This window comes from Crassostrea angulata, chromosome 1, assembly GCF_025612915.1.
Source record: "Crassostrea angulata isolate pt1a10 chromosome 1, ASM2561291v2, whole genome shotgun sequence".
Lineage (NCBI taxonomy): Eukaryota > Metazoa > Mollusca > Bivalvia > Ostreida > Ostreidae > Magallana > Magallana angulata.
Genome location: NC_069111.1, coordinates 19,422,548 through 19,439,455, shown reverse-complemented (window position 1 = coordinate 19,439,455; position 16,908 = coordinate 19,422,548). Strand labels below are relative to the sequence as shown.

The window sequence follows — 16,908 nt, the reverse complement described above, 5'->3', positions numbered from 1 at the left end:
TAAGAAAATTAATACTGTTAACCAACTTTTATTTGCGTGCGAGAAATTTGCGTGAGGTTCGCGAGGGCCTTGTCGTCGGGAATATTTCTCACCTCAAATTACTCTATATCGTATGGTTGTTAAAACAAGACGGGCTTGGATAAGCCGTAGTCGCATTCACTTGTCGTCGCGAACTCGTTTATTTGAGTAAAGGGATCGCCAAAAATGTTTGTTTACATTAAGTATGCAGGATTTGAAGAACACTGTAGATTCCTTACATTACGCGATTACTTAACCCCGTGATTCAACCGTTTTTTTCCATCAATTCGCGAGAAGTTTTGTTATAGTTTCATTTAATTCAATTCCGTCCGAAAAATAAAAACGAGATTTAAAACTCTAAGAACTGCTTCTCACAATTTTACGCGAAGATTAATTCATCGTGTTGAACTAGGGATCTACAAATTTTTAAAGTTTTATATTGTTACCACAAGTTCTTTGACTAGAACATTATCAAAATGTGTTTATTCGAAGCATGCCTTTTAAATGTATTCTGTAAAAATAAGGTATGCTTACACGTTTTATGTAGGTGATAAGAAATTATTTGGTAACGCTTCTGTCAACCGACGACTAACTCGAGTGTAACGGACAAAATAACACCTACATCATAAAAAACAATTTCGTGGTAAAGGATTCACCGACCATTATGGCTTATCTGTGTGACAATGAACTTCTTGACATATACTTAGGAGGTTATTTGACAGTGGAAACAACACATTTTCTCGGTTAAGTTGATATTTCATTCAAAGTTTTTTAAATTATATTTTTTCGCTAATGACAAAAAGCTCAATAGTAAAAAAAGATAACCAACAATAAAACAAATGAATAACAATTCATCTCAATAATTAGAAAAATACATAATGAAATAAAATTAATGCTTTTCCATTTCTTAAACCTTATTCTCATTCCAGGTATATAAATGATGCTATACATGTCAATTTTTACACATTGTGCGAATATATAACAAAAACAACAGAAATAGAAACAAAGTACACTTATCTATGTTTACATTTGCTTTGACATTGAAAAAAATGAATAAATAAAATTTCGTAAGTGACAAAACGCTCAAAAGTAAAATATAGATAACATGAGAAATGAATAACGATTCGTTTTCCACAATGGAAAACAAAACAATTAAAATTATTGCTTCAAAATATGATCATCCAGGTTCATGACTTAAAGAAAATGTGTGCCTATATACAAATTTAGAGAAATCTACAAATAAAGCATGTTGAGTTGTTCTCATCTCTGCTTATTTGTAGGTATGTGAAATACAGATGTACTCTTCATCAATATTTTTAAATCTGACGAATATTTGATCAATATTTATACAAACACATCAAATAAACTTTAAGATACAGTTAGTTATCATTCAACCAATTGATTATCTTCCCTAGCCAAGGGTCAACGATCTGCTCCTTTCGCTAGCCAAGGGTCAACGATCCGCTCCTTTCGATAGCATAGGGTCTAAAATACTCTCCTGTCCACTACTTGAGGAAATACGCAAAACTTAGTCCATTGGCTAGCAAAAATAATGATTGAGCATATGAACATTTTAAGACGTTGTCTTGATAAAACCTGCGTTCTATTCGATATTGCACAATTTTCTCTTTTATTATTTTTATCAAAAAATACATTATGAAATATTAAGAAACCATAATAATAACAATTTCAAATAACAAACAAAACGATAAAGTTATGGTATGGTAATATTGAATATGAACTATCAACAAAATGCAAATAAGTTCATGCTTTGCTTTAAATCATGAAAGCCAAGCATTGTGTGCATTTACGAGGGTTGTTCGGAAATTATTGAGACAACTCGAATATTTTCTTTTCTAATTGACGAATTTTGGTGAAAATTGGCATAGACACTGAAGAAACGCCAACAAATAATAAAACAAAATAATATTAAAAGAATATTTAATATTTTGTTTACGACAGTAGATAAACAAGTCGGTGGTTGGGGTACCCGGCGCAGCCATGAACTCGGAGATTTAACAACTTGAACATCTACTTGATAAGTGTCCGTAGATTTACAGTTAATGATAAAAGAAATCAAATTAAGCGACTAACTTTTGATTAAGTTTCACTGATGTTCGAGTTGAAATACGGATATGGTACACATATATTAACCTTACAATAGAAATCTGACCACTACTTTACATTGAATTTTGACGTCAAAGCGGCGCATTGAAAACCGTCAAACTAGTGGAATTCTAACAAGAAGACCATTTAAAACCAGGCATTTGCTTCAAAACTATACGATGAAAAGACAAGGTATAGAGCCTCAACTCATCATTTTTTTTACTGATTGCTAAACTAGAATTAAGCCAAAGGTTTTTTTTTATCAAGTTCTTTTGACACACTAACTGTTGTCAACAGTTCTAAAATATATAGAAAAAAAAATGACTGCAGGAGACATTCACAGTAATTAGACTTTCGGGTAAAAATAAGTCGATTTTTACCCTTAAAAAACAAGAATTATAGAAAATATAAATGATGACATCTTGAAATGAAAACAAATGATTAGAAATAAGGAATAACTCTTATTTCCGTTCGTTTGTTAGGTGTTTAAAACACAGGAGCAATAAGAAGCGTTAAAATGACGTTTCGAAAAGTTTGCGGTTGCGCCGGGTCACTGGGCGAAGGCACGTTGGTCAGCTTACCAGGAATGATCTATTCATGCCATGGTCAAGAAACTTTTCACATTGATAATCTCTATCCTGATTTACGTTTTGGTGAAATTTCAAGAGTTTATCTTTTTTACTAAAAGAATAAGAGAAAATGTCTCAATAATTTCCGAACAACCCTCGTAATTGTAAAAAAAGGTTTTCATGGTAGTTTATTTTCATTGTCAAGGTGATGATATTTACATCTGAGTGAACTGGCAAATCCTGGAAAACACTAAGTTTTACCATGTACAATTTCTCTCACTTATACTTCGAAACAGAGTGCGTCGACATCTCATGTCTTTTCAATCTAAAATACAACATCAGGGTCACGATATAAATATAAATTGAAACGTAAACATTATCCATAGTTATATAAAAGGAGTAAAAAACACAACCACAAACGGGTAGTCTTGAAACGTGGAAGATGATGTTTGCCTTACTTCTGTTGGTATGTCCCAAAACAATTTAAGATAAGAAAATATATTTATACATAATAAAAATATCAACTTTGAGACATTTCTTTGTAAAGAATGTTTAATCAAGCTTATCTATAAAACCTTAATAATATAATTTGATATCTTATAGAAATGAAATATTTTTTCGTTGAAATAAATGAATTTATTTCTTGGATTTTTTTCGCATATAAACTTAATAACAAAACGAAATTTTTTATTTTTTTATTGCTTTTTTAGGGATTGCAACTTGGAAGTTGTTTTTCCCAAGGTACCTCTTTTCAGGATGTTCCCTCGGGAAATGGATTACAAATGACCCGGAAAGGTAGTAACGCTCCTCTTCAAAATTTTCAAAACCTTTTACCGGAGAATATGATACCAAATGCCAATGAGCAGGCCTCTCAGGAATCCGGACCGATGGGCAATTTGCAGTTCGCAACCTCCAATATAAACACTGTGATCCGAGATAACTTATCACCAGGCATGGTTCCATTTATTCCAGATATCAATAACAATATTCTATCAGGATTAGATAATATTGTATCCAACCAACTACCTTCAAATTTTCCAGTAATGGAAAACATTCCGAACAATCTTGGGAATACTTTTTTGCCAATGGAAATACAAAGACCGGAACAGCAATTACGTAGACTTTTACCAGGACTGCAGCCGATTCCTCAGAGTCAATTTTATGATTTCACACCAAGAATAGAAAATGAGATGGAAAAGCAATTTCAAAATATCCCTCAAACCCCAATTTTCTTTAACTCTCCGTTTTCTTTTTTTTCACAAGGAGACGAAAAATTAGGTAAGAGCACTTTCGAGCAAAGATTTACAGACCCAATGCCATATTTCGCTGTACAAAAGGGAATTGAAAACAGCCCTTCAACTTACATTGAAGACGACATATTCAGCACAAAACAGAGAGTACCATATGAATCACTTTCAAAGAAAAAGTACTCAACAAATCCACCTCCGACAAGTTATACCACAACAACAGCAACAACATCTACTACAGAGGAAAAGACAACAACTCAAATTACCACGACAACAGAAATCCCAACAACAACAGCAACAACAACAACAACAACAGAAAAGAAAACGACGCCGAAGTCTTATCCTTACCATTATCGTAATGTTGAACAAAGTAAATCAAAAAACGTTTATCCAACACCTAGGCTGAGATTTCCTAAAACTATGTATCCTAGTAACAATCGTAAAAACACGAAGAAGAATGACTTGTTCTCAATTCCTAGGTACCGAGGTAGAAACTTATACCCAAAGAAACCCTTTTTTGAACCAAATCCCAGATTTTTAAGAAAACCCAAATTTGGAGGCAGGAATCATGGCCATAAGAACTGCAAGAATAAAAGAGAAAGAAGAATTCAAGGCAGGTCATCCAGTGAATCTTATGGAGATTAAATTTCATTTTTCGAACTTAATGACTGTGGTGAGGTGCATTCCGAAGAAAAAATTAAATGTGAAATTTTAATTTGTTCTTTTTAATTTTTCATAAAAACAATATATTCAGATGACAAAATACAATACTGATTTTTGTAACCATTGATATATCGTTTCTACTTACTGCAGTTTATCCATTTATTGTTTGGTACAGGATATAATAAAATGAGAACACTCCTTTTGTTTCTGTGAATGTCAAATCAATTACAACAAAAGCAAGATAAGGAAAGGGGGGAAATCGTTTTTTGCCAATAATCTAATAATTTTATCTTTTATGTACAATTCAGTGTTTTAAGTATTTGCTGTGATACTACATTGAAGAAATAGAATAATTGTATTTTGAAATTCTATTGTAATAAATAGCTATATTATAATGTATCTTAATACAATGAACTTATAATGAAACAATATGAATTTAATTTGGAGTCTATCGACATTTTCAGTGTTCTGTGCATGCCGGATACACATTTTAGACAATTGGGTTTTTTTTTATTTACAAGCTTAAATTCATGTATCAAGTTAATTTAACACGTGCACTTAAATTTCCCCAAAATCATTTGTGCAGTATATTTCTCGATATCTAAGAATTAAAAAAATCAACAGTTATAATGATTGCCCTGCGATATTTGATTTATATTTCATACTATGTATATTTAAATCAAACTTAATCAAGCTTTTATTTACTCTTGGCTAAAACCTGTTATACAATACTACAGACCACTGCCACAAGTAAAGTGGGCATACAGTCACGCCGACTACAATCGCTAGAAGATTTAAAACAGCTTTCAGGCCAGCAGATCACCGCTTCACGATGCATTATTGGTGTGTTCATACCCTCTTTCAGAGATCTTCTTTATATACTACCAAAAACCTCAATCAATGTTTTTAAAAGTTCTAAATTGGGACTCTTAACGAATTTCAACGGGTTGTATTTTGTACTCACAACTTACTGCAATCAAACGGCGCTCTTTCAGTTTATTCTTCCAGTTAAAATTAATCTTACAGTTATTTTAAAAATGTATGTCTAGGTATGAAATGCACATTCTCGTAATTACCAGCATTCACATCTCCGGCCATATTGACAATGCACCCATTGTTTAATAAATCTGAACACATAAACGCAGGCGCCTGGCGCACAAAACAAATTCAAACAGAGTTGATTTGCTTATTGCAGGTAATTAGCATATATAAATACTGTTTAATCCTTATACATTGCATATTGTCTTACTGTACACAAAACCCTATTAATACTTTCCCAAAGTACACCTTACCAAAAGTATAGGACACTATAACACAGCATAAATACAGTCTGGTAAGTGACGTCACACAATAATTTTGCGCCAAGAACATATAAAGGTTTTGGGATAGCGTCTAGTAAGAACATCGATAGCAAATATAGATACATAAAGAAATGATATATTAATAATGTATTAATGTATAATTAATGGGACTTTAAATAGAGAAAAATGTCTTTCGGACTTGAATGATTTAATTTAAAGACAACAATATTCTCTTTTGTTGATACCAACTGGCACATAAGTACACATGTATTTCATTTTCTTCTATTTTCTCTTAATTTTCTGTAAAGTTCATATTTGTATTTTTTTTTTGATACCTATTACATAAATCAATAGCATGTGCATTTGTGTAAAAATGTAGTGCTACATGGTCATTAGTTTCTCTCTCTCACACACACACACACACACACACACACACACACACACACACACACACACACACACACACACATATATATATATATATATATATATATATATATATATATATATATATATATATATATATATATATATATATATATATATATATATTTATATAATGTTCATTCAAAACTTCAGTTCATCATATTTAACTCAAAACAATACAGAAATGATATTCAATTTTAAAAAAACAAATAAACACAAACAAAAACAAGGAATGATAAAACAAAATACACATTTTCTTTGCTATGATAACAAGACATGCAAAGAAAGAAAAAACACCTATACCTTGTCCTATACAAAGATTAAAGTTCAAGGACGTTTCAAGCGACATATTGGTTTGTCATCATTTTTATTCTCTCATCGACTCCCTGGTAAAGCCTACTTTGAAAGGTTTTTAAAATGTTTTCCAAATAACACGTTTCAGTTGAAAAATTGTGTAATTTGTAAAGAGAAAAGTAAAAAAAACCAAGAAGAAAATATTGTAATAATTAATGTGATATTATTTCAGAGAGCATGTTTCGTCGGTGAATGATAAATTAAATCTGTCTTTTAGTGTGTATTAATTTGTTGTTTCCTTGAAAAAATGCATAAAAAATGAACATATTCTTAATAACAAAATGATTATGTTAAGAAACAGAATGTTTTGGACTAATAACATTCTTAACCACACGTTTTTATGTCAAAAAGAAATTCTAAGAAAAGGCATTTCAGTACCGGAGTACTGAATTATATAAAGCTAGGAACAAGTATCATTTCCTCAAAAATTGACAAAATGTTTGCAGTGGTGATATTGGTAAGTGTACCTATGTAATCCGTTAGTATTACTTTTTGGCTGTTAAAGGTTGATAATATCTAATATAATATTTTCGTATTAATTTATTTTTGTGTACATTTTATTGAAGACAACATATCTGTGCTTTTAATTTGAACGTTATTTTTGTTTTAATTCTGATTATGATATACAAATACGAATACTCTATATTTATGATACAACGTATCTGATAGCTAATTTTTCATATTTTGATTTGAGATTTTATACGTGATTTTTTTAATTTGACGTAAAATAATCAATAATATTTTTATAATTTAAGTGTGGAATCTTTCAAGTTGGGTTTTCTCAAATGCGATTCAATGATCCAAACAGTCTTTTTTCACGGGCTAATTTTCAAACTCCTTCACAATGGACATTAGAGCCCATGCCATCACAGATCGTAACTTCTGGATTTGGTCCTCAATCACGAAGCGACCAGTTCCGAACAGGGCTGACTCCTCAATTTCCGTCCATTTCAAATCGACAAAGGTTTCAGTTTCAAAATCCAAGATCAAGACAAACAAACCGTAATTTCTTAGACCAACAACAACAACTTGACCTGCAGCGGTTTTTCAGCTCTCCTAGTACATTGTCTACCGAATTCGTTACTCAGAATCAAGGTAGTTCACAAAATTTTGGTCCCTCCTTTTGGGATACCTTTTCAAATCCAATGGTTGCAGGCGTTCCAAATCAGATAGATATGTTTCAGACAGGAGCAGAAACAGGTTTTCCAAATCAAATAGAAATGATTCAAAATCCGTTTGATTCACCATTCAATCCTTTTCTTTCGAATAATTTGGATAATGCAGCTATCAATGATCAACAAATCATACGAAATGGACTGCCTGGTCTACGCAATGACCCTCCGAATAGACAGAATAACATTGGTACGCCTGAGGGGGATGCTCCAAGTTGGTTATCTAACATTCCTCAGGGTATTCCGTCTAGCATTTCTTCCGGGAATCGTAACAACGATTCTACATCGGAAAACACACCAGTCTCTAGAGATGGATTCATCAACCCAAGGAACCGCTCCGATATAACCAACCTTTCTGAATCATTCGAGCGATTTAGTCGGGGTAATCAGGACTTCAGAAGACCTAACATGCTAGGAAATAATGGACCCGTGCCATTTTTAGGAAATCAACAAACCGCACGAGAAAATTTGTTCGGGCTTCCTCCAAGAAGGATGGGAAATTTGGTATTTGGAAGAAGTGCCAATGATTTTAACACTGCAGACAATCTATTGTTTTCAGGGTGATCATGTACAGAAATATTTTGAATTGTACCAATGAATCGGGATTCGGTGATATTTTCTTATTTTAACAAACTGTTTTCTGAATAGAAATAACTCTAAAGACATTCGATGAAAAACAAAGAATGAAGAACAATTATTGATCTTTTTAAATTTGTAGTTGAATGTATGCATATTATATAATCTATACAAGTATGCCTTGTTTTGTTTGTATTATATTCTTTGTTTGTTTTATGTCTTCTTCCAACGGGTTTAATAAACTATCAAAATATTCATCATTGACATTATAGAAAGTTGCCTTTTTTTCTAATGTAGTATTTTTATTCTTACAATGTTTAACTAGGTTCTTAACAAACCAAAAAAATGACGCTTAAGTAACATCAGATGAAAATTAAAAATGTTCTATGACAATGATCACTACAAATAGTCTCACATATTTTATTCCAAAATATCTGTGCTTCTCCCAAATGACTTTCCGGTTTGTGAATGTAAAATACTCCAAACTATCTCATTATTTTGATTTACCCCAAGGCCCAGTAATCATTTACAAAATTTAAAAATAGTAAATAAAAGCAAGTTACTGTGTCTTTTGTCATCTTTTTAATTTGAGTGAAAGATGTAATTATTGCTCTCTCTATTAATTTGTTTTTATTAGACTTTTTTGTTTGATTAGCTTATACTCATTTTCAGAATTACATAGATTGTGCCTGTTTTTCGTCAATTTCATAAAAAATGGAATCTATAGATTTGTGAATAAAAACATTATTGATAAAAGATTATGTATCAAATCATATTAATATTTAGCGAACAAAACGCATAGTTACAATCTTATATTTTGATAATTTCTGGATATTTGGGACATGCAAGGGGAATTGTTTTGCATTTAAATGTTAAGTTTACATCAAATGCTTATGCTATTGTTCAATTTCATTTTTCAATGGTTTGATTTAAACTGCTGGTATTGCATTGTGTAAATTTGAAATTGTTAAAGCCGAGACCCCGGACCAGCTTTGGTGCCTCACAGGGAAAAAGTTTAAAAATCTTCTACTTAAGACCTACACTTTTTCATTTTGTAATAAATCTGTGCATCCTCAGATAGTTTAGATTGTATATTGTTTAAACAATAGCCCCCATGCCGACATTGGGGCCCCATGAAGGGTTCAAAATTCAATATAGAAATATATTTGGAAAATGTTTAAAATCTTTTTCTAAATAAACACAATGCTATTGTTTGTAATACATTTGCAAGCATCCTTACATAGCTTAATTATAAACTAGACTTTGACCCGTGCGTGCACCGGTTGGCATAACATATGATATTGGACATTTACGAAATAGATACATCGACACACCGTATTGTTGACATTTACATAACCTAGCTTTAAGCCTACAATAATGCTATTAATTTCACTACACTCTGCTTAGTTAGAAAAGTCTTACTGGAAAAATCTCGGGACTGGCATTCACCACATTTAAAATGCCTCTGATATGTGTACCAGTAATGTAGCAAAAAATTGCAGAATCACTCCGAAACGACTTTGGAGAAAATTAATGAAGCTGCATTGAAAATAACAGACAAATTATTCACAACAAACAATTTTGAGGCTGTAAATACCTTTCATCTAATAATTTAATTCATACATGTACTAATGAAGAATTCAACACTTTTCATTAACTTTTTTCCTCGCTTTGTATTTGCACACCATTGTTGACATTCGGACCTATACGGGTTTTTCATATTAAATGCACTGAGTTAGAGTTATCTCCCGAATTTCCTTTGATATATATATGACAAATTTTCAATAAAAATTTACACGTATTTGTAATATCGTTTCTGACTTTATCCATGCAAATGTAATATTGAGAAACATAGACTAAAGAGCCTCCCGTGATTTAGCGTGAATGTAATGCGCATGCGCAAGATTGTAAAATCCAAAAATTTCATACGATTTCCGGATTTTTTAAAAGGAATTTTCGTTGATTATTAATTAGCGAAGCTTGATTTAGAAAAAATAAGAACGCATTGGTAATCTTCAAGTACCAATGATGTTTAAAATATATAAAACAAAAGACAGAACTCATCTGATTTCTCGGTATTAAAGCCCAAAAAATCGAGTCTATTATTTTAATATAGTAGTATAGATTGTTTAAACAATAACCCATGTCAATACTGGGGCCCCAAGAGGGGTTCAAAGTTCATTATAGAAAAAATATAGAGAATTTCAAAAAATTCTATTTCTCAAAATCTAAAGAATACAATTTACGTGATTACTATGCAGGCATACTTATTTAATGTTCATTGTAAGTAGGAAACCTGAAACACGGAACTATGCTAGAGCACAAAGAATCGTTGAAAGTTCAAGTTGAACATATAATTACATGTATATGGAGAAATTGTTTAAAAATATATCCTCAAGAACTTAAATGCTTCATTTGATGATAACATTAGCGTGTAAGCATCCCCATATCATCATTTCGTCATATAAAGGTCATAGTGACCTTTCACTTTTTATTATGTCTTATAGATGAATATAGATGTATTTTATTGATATAATTAAGCAGATGATCATTAAATTTTCTTTATTTGTGTATTTTACAATCTTATCAAATCTTTTTACCAAAGTAGGTCACAGTACTGTACTTTTCACTCTCTACCATTATTCATTTTCAATTGTGTTTATTTTTTGTTCAGGCTTGGAATTATAAGCTCGGTTAGTTAATGTAGTAGAACTCGAGATGAGATGTTTAAGAATGAGTTTTCAATTGTATTCAATCTATATATTTTTTATGTATGAATATGAAAATTTTAGTGAGTTTTACTATATTAAAAGTTTCATGATTAAATTCTTTTTTATAAGAAATAAAAGAACCGTTGTTCAGGTTAGTGATTTAACCCACTGGCCCTCTTGTTAAATTGAGAATTGAAAGATACTATATTTCAACTCAATAAAAGGAAAGCAAAGGGGATTAGCTGTGAGGGTCATATTTTTTTCCCTTTTAAATATCGTCTTTATTCCTTTTCATTAATTTATTTGAAACCTTTTTGTTTAAAATTTTGATCAATCAAATTTCATCTAATTTTATAAATATTTTTTTATTGAAAAAACAAAACAAAATTAAAATGTGTTAACAAAGAGAAATTATTTTTTTAAAAGTCCACGTATTTATATTTGTTCACCGCATTTGGCTGCTCTAGTAATTAGAGGTAAACCTCGAGAGAAGATTAATGAGTACACGTCATTCAATATCTGCCTTACAGCGCGACGACCCCAAGGTCAAGACGGTGGGAAGATATTTACCTGGAAATATTTAGATGACAAACAACGTCCGGGAAGTGTCCGTTGAAACAATTAGACATGTTTCTAATTGCTTTTTAGGTATAATAGATATCATTATAATGATAAAGTATTTTTTATAAATAACTCGCTTTCTTACTCAAATGAGAACTTTAATTCCATGTTATTAACAAGGAAAACGATTTCATTTTCAAGATGATAAGGTTTTAAACAATTATAGAAAACATTACTAGATTTGACCACGTTATCTTATGCTTGAAAATTCCAATACATTTACCTCAGTAATAAGGAATAACCAAACCTTTTGTTAGATTTAATTAAAGGTTTTTTTTATTTTAATAATATTTTTTTTTTTAAATATAATCACTACGGATAAGAGGTCGTCCTAAGGTTTAAATATAAGTTGGTTCAAAAAGACAACAACGACTGGAGTTTTAAGAGACAAACTGATGAAAAATTAGAAGAGAGACAACTGGGAATTTAGCTAAAACTAATGAATGGCCTTGACCTGAGAATGAACCCTTCCTGGAAGTCCTAATTCCATATTGTCAACACTTTCCCCTCTTAAACGTCGTCTCTGAATTTATTGAATGTTTTAGCATTTGGTAAATGTCATGGAGCTTTTTGTATTTTTTCTAACCTTGCAACCGCATCTTCTTTCCTCTACTCGTTGTCGGCGCTCATTCTTATATATTAAATATTTTTATTGCCAAAAACTCACACACACAAATACAATAAAAATGCGTTTAGCTCGCCTCGACACACTGATTAAGTTGAATAAAAATGTAGCGTAAACTTTTCTCTTTTTTTTTTTACAAACACTGGCTAGATACAAACGTTTTGGAGAAATTTGTTTGGTATTTTTGTGATAAATGTGAGCTTTGGTTTTACTATAGTATCTTAGATATAGAAAAATGGTGATTCATCAGTAAAGACTAATAGTTTTGTTGATTTTTATCGGTTTAAATATCATATCATTGATATAATCATATATTTCATAGCTGTGTATTCATCTGTAATTTGAATTAAATTTTAAAATTACGTTCTTTATTGTAAAATTTAATACGACACAAAGGAGTATATAAATATTTTATATTATTTTTAAATAAACAAAACATATTCATATAACGAAACTTCAAACATACAGGGTAATAGGTTTTTTAAAACCATTTGACTGGTTATTATTTCAAGGAGAAGAACTTTATAGTATAATAACATTTTCTCAGTCAATGGCTCTGCACCTGAAATCTCTTCAGTGTTTTCAAATTCTGAGTATTTTCATGGTCAAATATCAAGGACCTCTTGCAATAAGTTCATTGTCTTGTAAACAGTTTGGGTATGTAGTTAATGGATATTAGGTGGAAAATGCAAATACATTAAAATTTTTATGCAGAAAATAAATATATAAAGGGGGAAAAACTTGCATTATCTCACTAACAGCTTAACTCCTAGTAAGATGAAGGCGACACTGGCTTTAGTAAGTAGTCATGTAATTCTAATTGTGATAACGTTTAGAGTTATGGTTTACACAATTTGCACAATTGAGTATTACAAATATTCTAATACAATTGAATCAGATAAAAATCGTTTATTAAATTGAAATTACCAACCCTACATTTTAAGCTTTAGACAATAAAGGCTAAAAATATTTCTTTGTGATCTCTAAAAAAAAAAATTCTTGTCAGTTGAACAAACGATCGATAAGTGTGCTTTAAAATTGAGCAACTTTCATTAAAAAGATAATTTATTATCACAAACCTTTTTTGTCACATAATAGTAAATTGGTTTCGTTAAGTATTTAAATGGTCTACTATCCGACTTAAATACTACATGATTGCAAACGAAATCTTGAAGCTTTAATTTTATCTAATTGAACGAATCAATAAGTAAGATTGCATTTATCATTTGAACCATATTGTTGCTGAGATTCCTCATAATTCTTTCTTTCAATCAAAACAATTACTGTATTCAGTAACTCAGATTTTAAACCGCTTTTAAAAGCTTTTACGATAATTGATAATTATTACTTAAGGGTGTTGATGAGTTAAAAAAAAAAACAACGAATCAAATCTAAGATGTTTTATTTATAGATCCTAAGCTGCGTTTTTGCGCTATCCGCTGCTCGATTCCTGCAACGAGATTCTTCAGAGGACTGTGAGGATGGAAACGGGATGCAGTCGCGTCGTCAGCCTTTTCCAGCCAAGTCTCCCTTGTTGAAAGGGACACTGAGTCAAGTTTACTACAAAATAATCCGTCAGGCACCAAAGCTTGTCCTCCCTCAGTATGGATTTCCGGAATCCAACTACCCAAGTTATCCATCGCCCAATGTCAACGGATATCAGGAATCCAATTACCCAAATTATCCATCGTCCAATGTCAACGGATATCCGGAATCCAATTACCCCAATTATCCATCGCCCAATGTCTATGCAGCCTACCGACCAGGGTATGGTTATGGTAATTTACCACTCAATACCAGGAAAAATGGAAACGCTGATGAAGACAGTTCGGAGAGAGAACAGGGAGAAAACCAATACGGATATTACGAACCAGTGAAACAAAGAAGAAATGAAGGTGGAAATTATTTAAACCAGAAAAATACTTACTATGGTGCTCAAACTGATTACCCTTTCCTTCCAAGCTTCAAAAGCAGGAAAGCAGAGAAACAGTCCAGTGGAGAAATGGGAAATTCGCAGAAAAATAACAAGAATACAGCGGGAGGGAAAGAAAATTCAGATGATTAGGAAATAATGTCTAAAATTTTATTAATTTGCTGCTCCTAGAGCAAAATATCAGAAAAAGACGATTCTATATGAAACGTTTCGATAATTTAAATGCAGATGTCCGTTTTCATTTTTGAATAATGACGAAATCTGGTGAAGGAAGCGCTCAAAATCTATGAATTGGTTTTGATTAATTAAAATACATTGATTAACTTATTCTGTTGTTGTTTGTTTTTTACACTTATGAAGGACTTGGGTGTTTTTTGATTGAAAATGTGTCTATTCAAGCTCTTTACCTTATATACTGAAAAACATACTTAATCAAATTAAAAATGTAATACATGATGAAGGAAACATTTTTATTGTATTTGCAGCTATAATCTGTCCCGAGTTTTTGCTTCCAACACTTTTCGCGTGATATTTCGAAAATCATAAATACCTTTGTGCTCCATCTATGTTCATACACTAAGATAATCTGTTTTGAAATGCCCCCTCTACCGCTTCAGGCTTCAATGCACAAATGCAACCCAAAGTAGAAATTCTACGGGGATATTGCATTGCATCAGCCATGAAGTAGCCCGGATGATAACGTTGAAAAACTGTGTTAGTTATTGTACATGTAAGTGAATTCCTATTTCCCATTATAAATATCCGTAAGAAATTTGTTTCCGCTCCTGTGAACTTTTATAAGTAAAATGAGGAAGCAATAAATTGGGACAGACAACAGATAATTTCAATTATCCTAAAAATAAGTGCAGAGAGGTACAACTTTATCTGAAAGTCTGCATATAGAATAAACAACCCAAGATGATCTCAAAACAACAATGTGTATGGTTTGTTATCGACGAAGCAAAAAGCCCACCTTTTAAGTATTATTAAGGAGCATTATCAGTAATAGTAGTTAAAGTACATGCATGGTGTATATAAATTCACCACAACAGGTGTTGGTTTATAAGGAAGGAACAATAACTCTCTAATATAAAAAAGCCCATTGCGGTATTATCTTTTGTTGTACACTAACCTCTAATTGCCATTAAATCAAACAAATAAAAGTACAATGAAACACCTTTCGAAGATTTGGAAACGCAAGTAACGATTCAATACGTTTATTTTTTGTTTTGTTTTGCTTTTTTGTTTGGTTGTTTTTTTTTTTGGGGGGGGGGGGGGTTGGGTTGTTGTTGTTTTTTTTTGGGGGGGGGGGATGGAGGGGGGAGGGTTATTGTAATTTTTTGGCAAAATCAAACTTTATATGAAAGGCGGCAAGTCATTATTTGTTTGTTTGCAATTTAATCATTATTTGCAGTTGATATCTAATAAACTGGAAAATTTTTGAATTATTATTGCCTTTTCGCATATTGGATTACAAAGACGGGGAGGCACACAATAATGATGATGGAACAAGCGATTGAGTAGACCATCCCGCCAAATGACGATTCAAATTATTGAACACATGCAGCAAGTATTTGATCATTTCATGTAAATGTATTTGATATATTCGATTTAATTTATATGCATTCAATTTTGATAATTTTAATCGAAATACATAATTAATATAATCTGATATATGTCTTCAACAACAACCAGCTCATCAAAACCAAACAAGGTAAATAAAAATTTCAATGTGATATTAACGGCTTAATTGGTAAACAATATTATGGATATTCTAATATTTCATAATAAATATAATTTGACAGGATGTGCGTAGTAACAGCAATTTATTTTACTCGAGGGACAAATGAGATTTAATGTAAGGTTTCTGTTTAGAGAATCTTGCAAAATGTTGAATAAAGGCACAATTGAACATTACTAAATGTATTCATCTTTCAAAATGCACATCTTGAAAGTGTAAATTTTCAGTCAGTCTGGATAAGAAAAATGTTGTCAGTCTGGGTTTTAAAGATGTCAAAAACGACACATTGTCAGTCGAACTTCTCTACAGAGATACCATATGCATAATTGTGTATGCATATTTATGAAGATTAGTAAACCTGATTTTATGATCGACAAATAATAATACATGTAAACTAATCAATTCAAACTCAAAACGTTCAACGGTTAATATTCACATAATTAACTTTTTTAAACAGGATGTTCATTTTATTTATCAGGACAAAAACAATGTTGACTTGGGCAATCTTTATAATCTTAATCAAATTCTTTAATTATCAAATTCAAATCAGATATTACTTGTTTTAAAATACTCAAAGATATACTGTGGAATCATTAGAATTTGTGGTGGCTCAATTTTCGTATTATTCGTGGTTAGTCCTCCACGAATTTACATCCTCGAAGAAAATTGATTTTAAAAGAGGAAGTTTTCCGATTCTATTTCTACAATTCTATCCATGTGTTTTTTGTTTATTATCAATGTAGAAGAATACAATGACGATTTCATGATATAAAGTGCTTACATGTACGAGGTACATGTATAAGCTTTAGCATTTGTTATATCAAACTTGAGTTGTTAAGTCAATG

The 16,908-nt window shown here is 31.3% G+C and overlaps 3 protein-coding genes across 3 annotated transcripts; all 3 read left to right on the top strand.

Moving 5' to 3' along the window:
• Positions 1-3,100: 3,100 nt before the first annotated feature.
• Positions 3,101-4,801, top strand: LOC128170645 (uncharacterized). Its single transcript, XM_052836421.1, has 2 exons — positions 3,101-3,159; positions 3,404-4,801. Exons 1-2 carry the CDS (start codon positions 3,136-3,138, stop codon positions 4,583-4,585), a joined length of 1,206 nt encoding a protein of 401 aa, XP_052692381.1. The 5' UTR covers positions 3,101-3,135; the 3' UTR covers positions 4,586-4,801.
• Positions 4,802-7,004: 2,203 nt separating this feature from the next.
• On the top strand, positions 7,005-8,692 carry LOC128170656 (uncharacterized). The gene is made up of 2 exons (XM_052836427.1): positions 7,005-7,141; positions 7,440-8,692. The coding sequence occupies exons 1-2, from the start codon at positions 7,025-7,027 to the stop codon at positions 8,418-8,420; spliced, it is 1,098 nt and encodes a 365-aa protein (XP_052692387.1). The 5' UTR covers positions 7,005-7,024; the 3' UTR covers positions 8,421-8,692.
• A 4,456-nt stretch (positions 8,693-13,148) lies between these two features.
• On the top strand, positions 13,149-14,645 carry LOC128170732 (uncharacterized). Its single transcript, XM_052836513.1, has 2 exons — positions 13,149-13,187; positions 13,801-14,645. Exons 1-2 carry the CDS (start codon positions 13,167-13,169, stop codon positions 14,452-14,454), a joined length of 675 nt encoding a protein of 224 aa, XP_052692473.1. The 5' UTR covers positions 13,149-13,166; the 3' UTR covers positions 14,455-14,645.
• The last annotated feature ends 2,263 nt before the right edge of the window (positions 14,646-16,908 follow it).

Coding starts and splice junctions, on each gene's coding strand:
- LOC128170732 (XM_052836513.1), top strand. CDS start 13,167: ATGAAGGCGACACTGGCTTTA. Junction 13,188..13,800: donor TGAAGGCGACACTGGCTTTA/GTAAGTAGTCAT, acceptor TTTTATTTATAG/ATCCTAAGCTGCGTTTTTGC.
- LOC128170656 (XM_052836427.1), top strand. CDS start 7,025: ATGTCAAAAAGAAATTCTAAGAAAAGGCATTTCAGTACCGGAGTACTG. Junction 7,142..7,439: donor TGTTTGCAGTGGTGATATTG/GTAAGTGTACCT, acceptor TTATAATTTAAG/TGTGGAATCTTTCAAGTTGG.
- LOC128170645 (XM_052836421.1), top strand. CDS start 3,136: ATGATGTTTGCCTTACTTCTGTTG. Junction 3,160..3,403: donor TGTTTGCCTTACTTCTGTTG/GTATGTCCCAAA, acceptor TTGCTTTTTTAG/GGATTGCAACTTGGAAGTTG.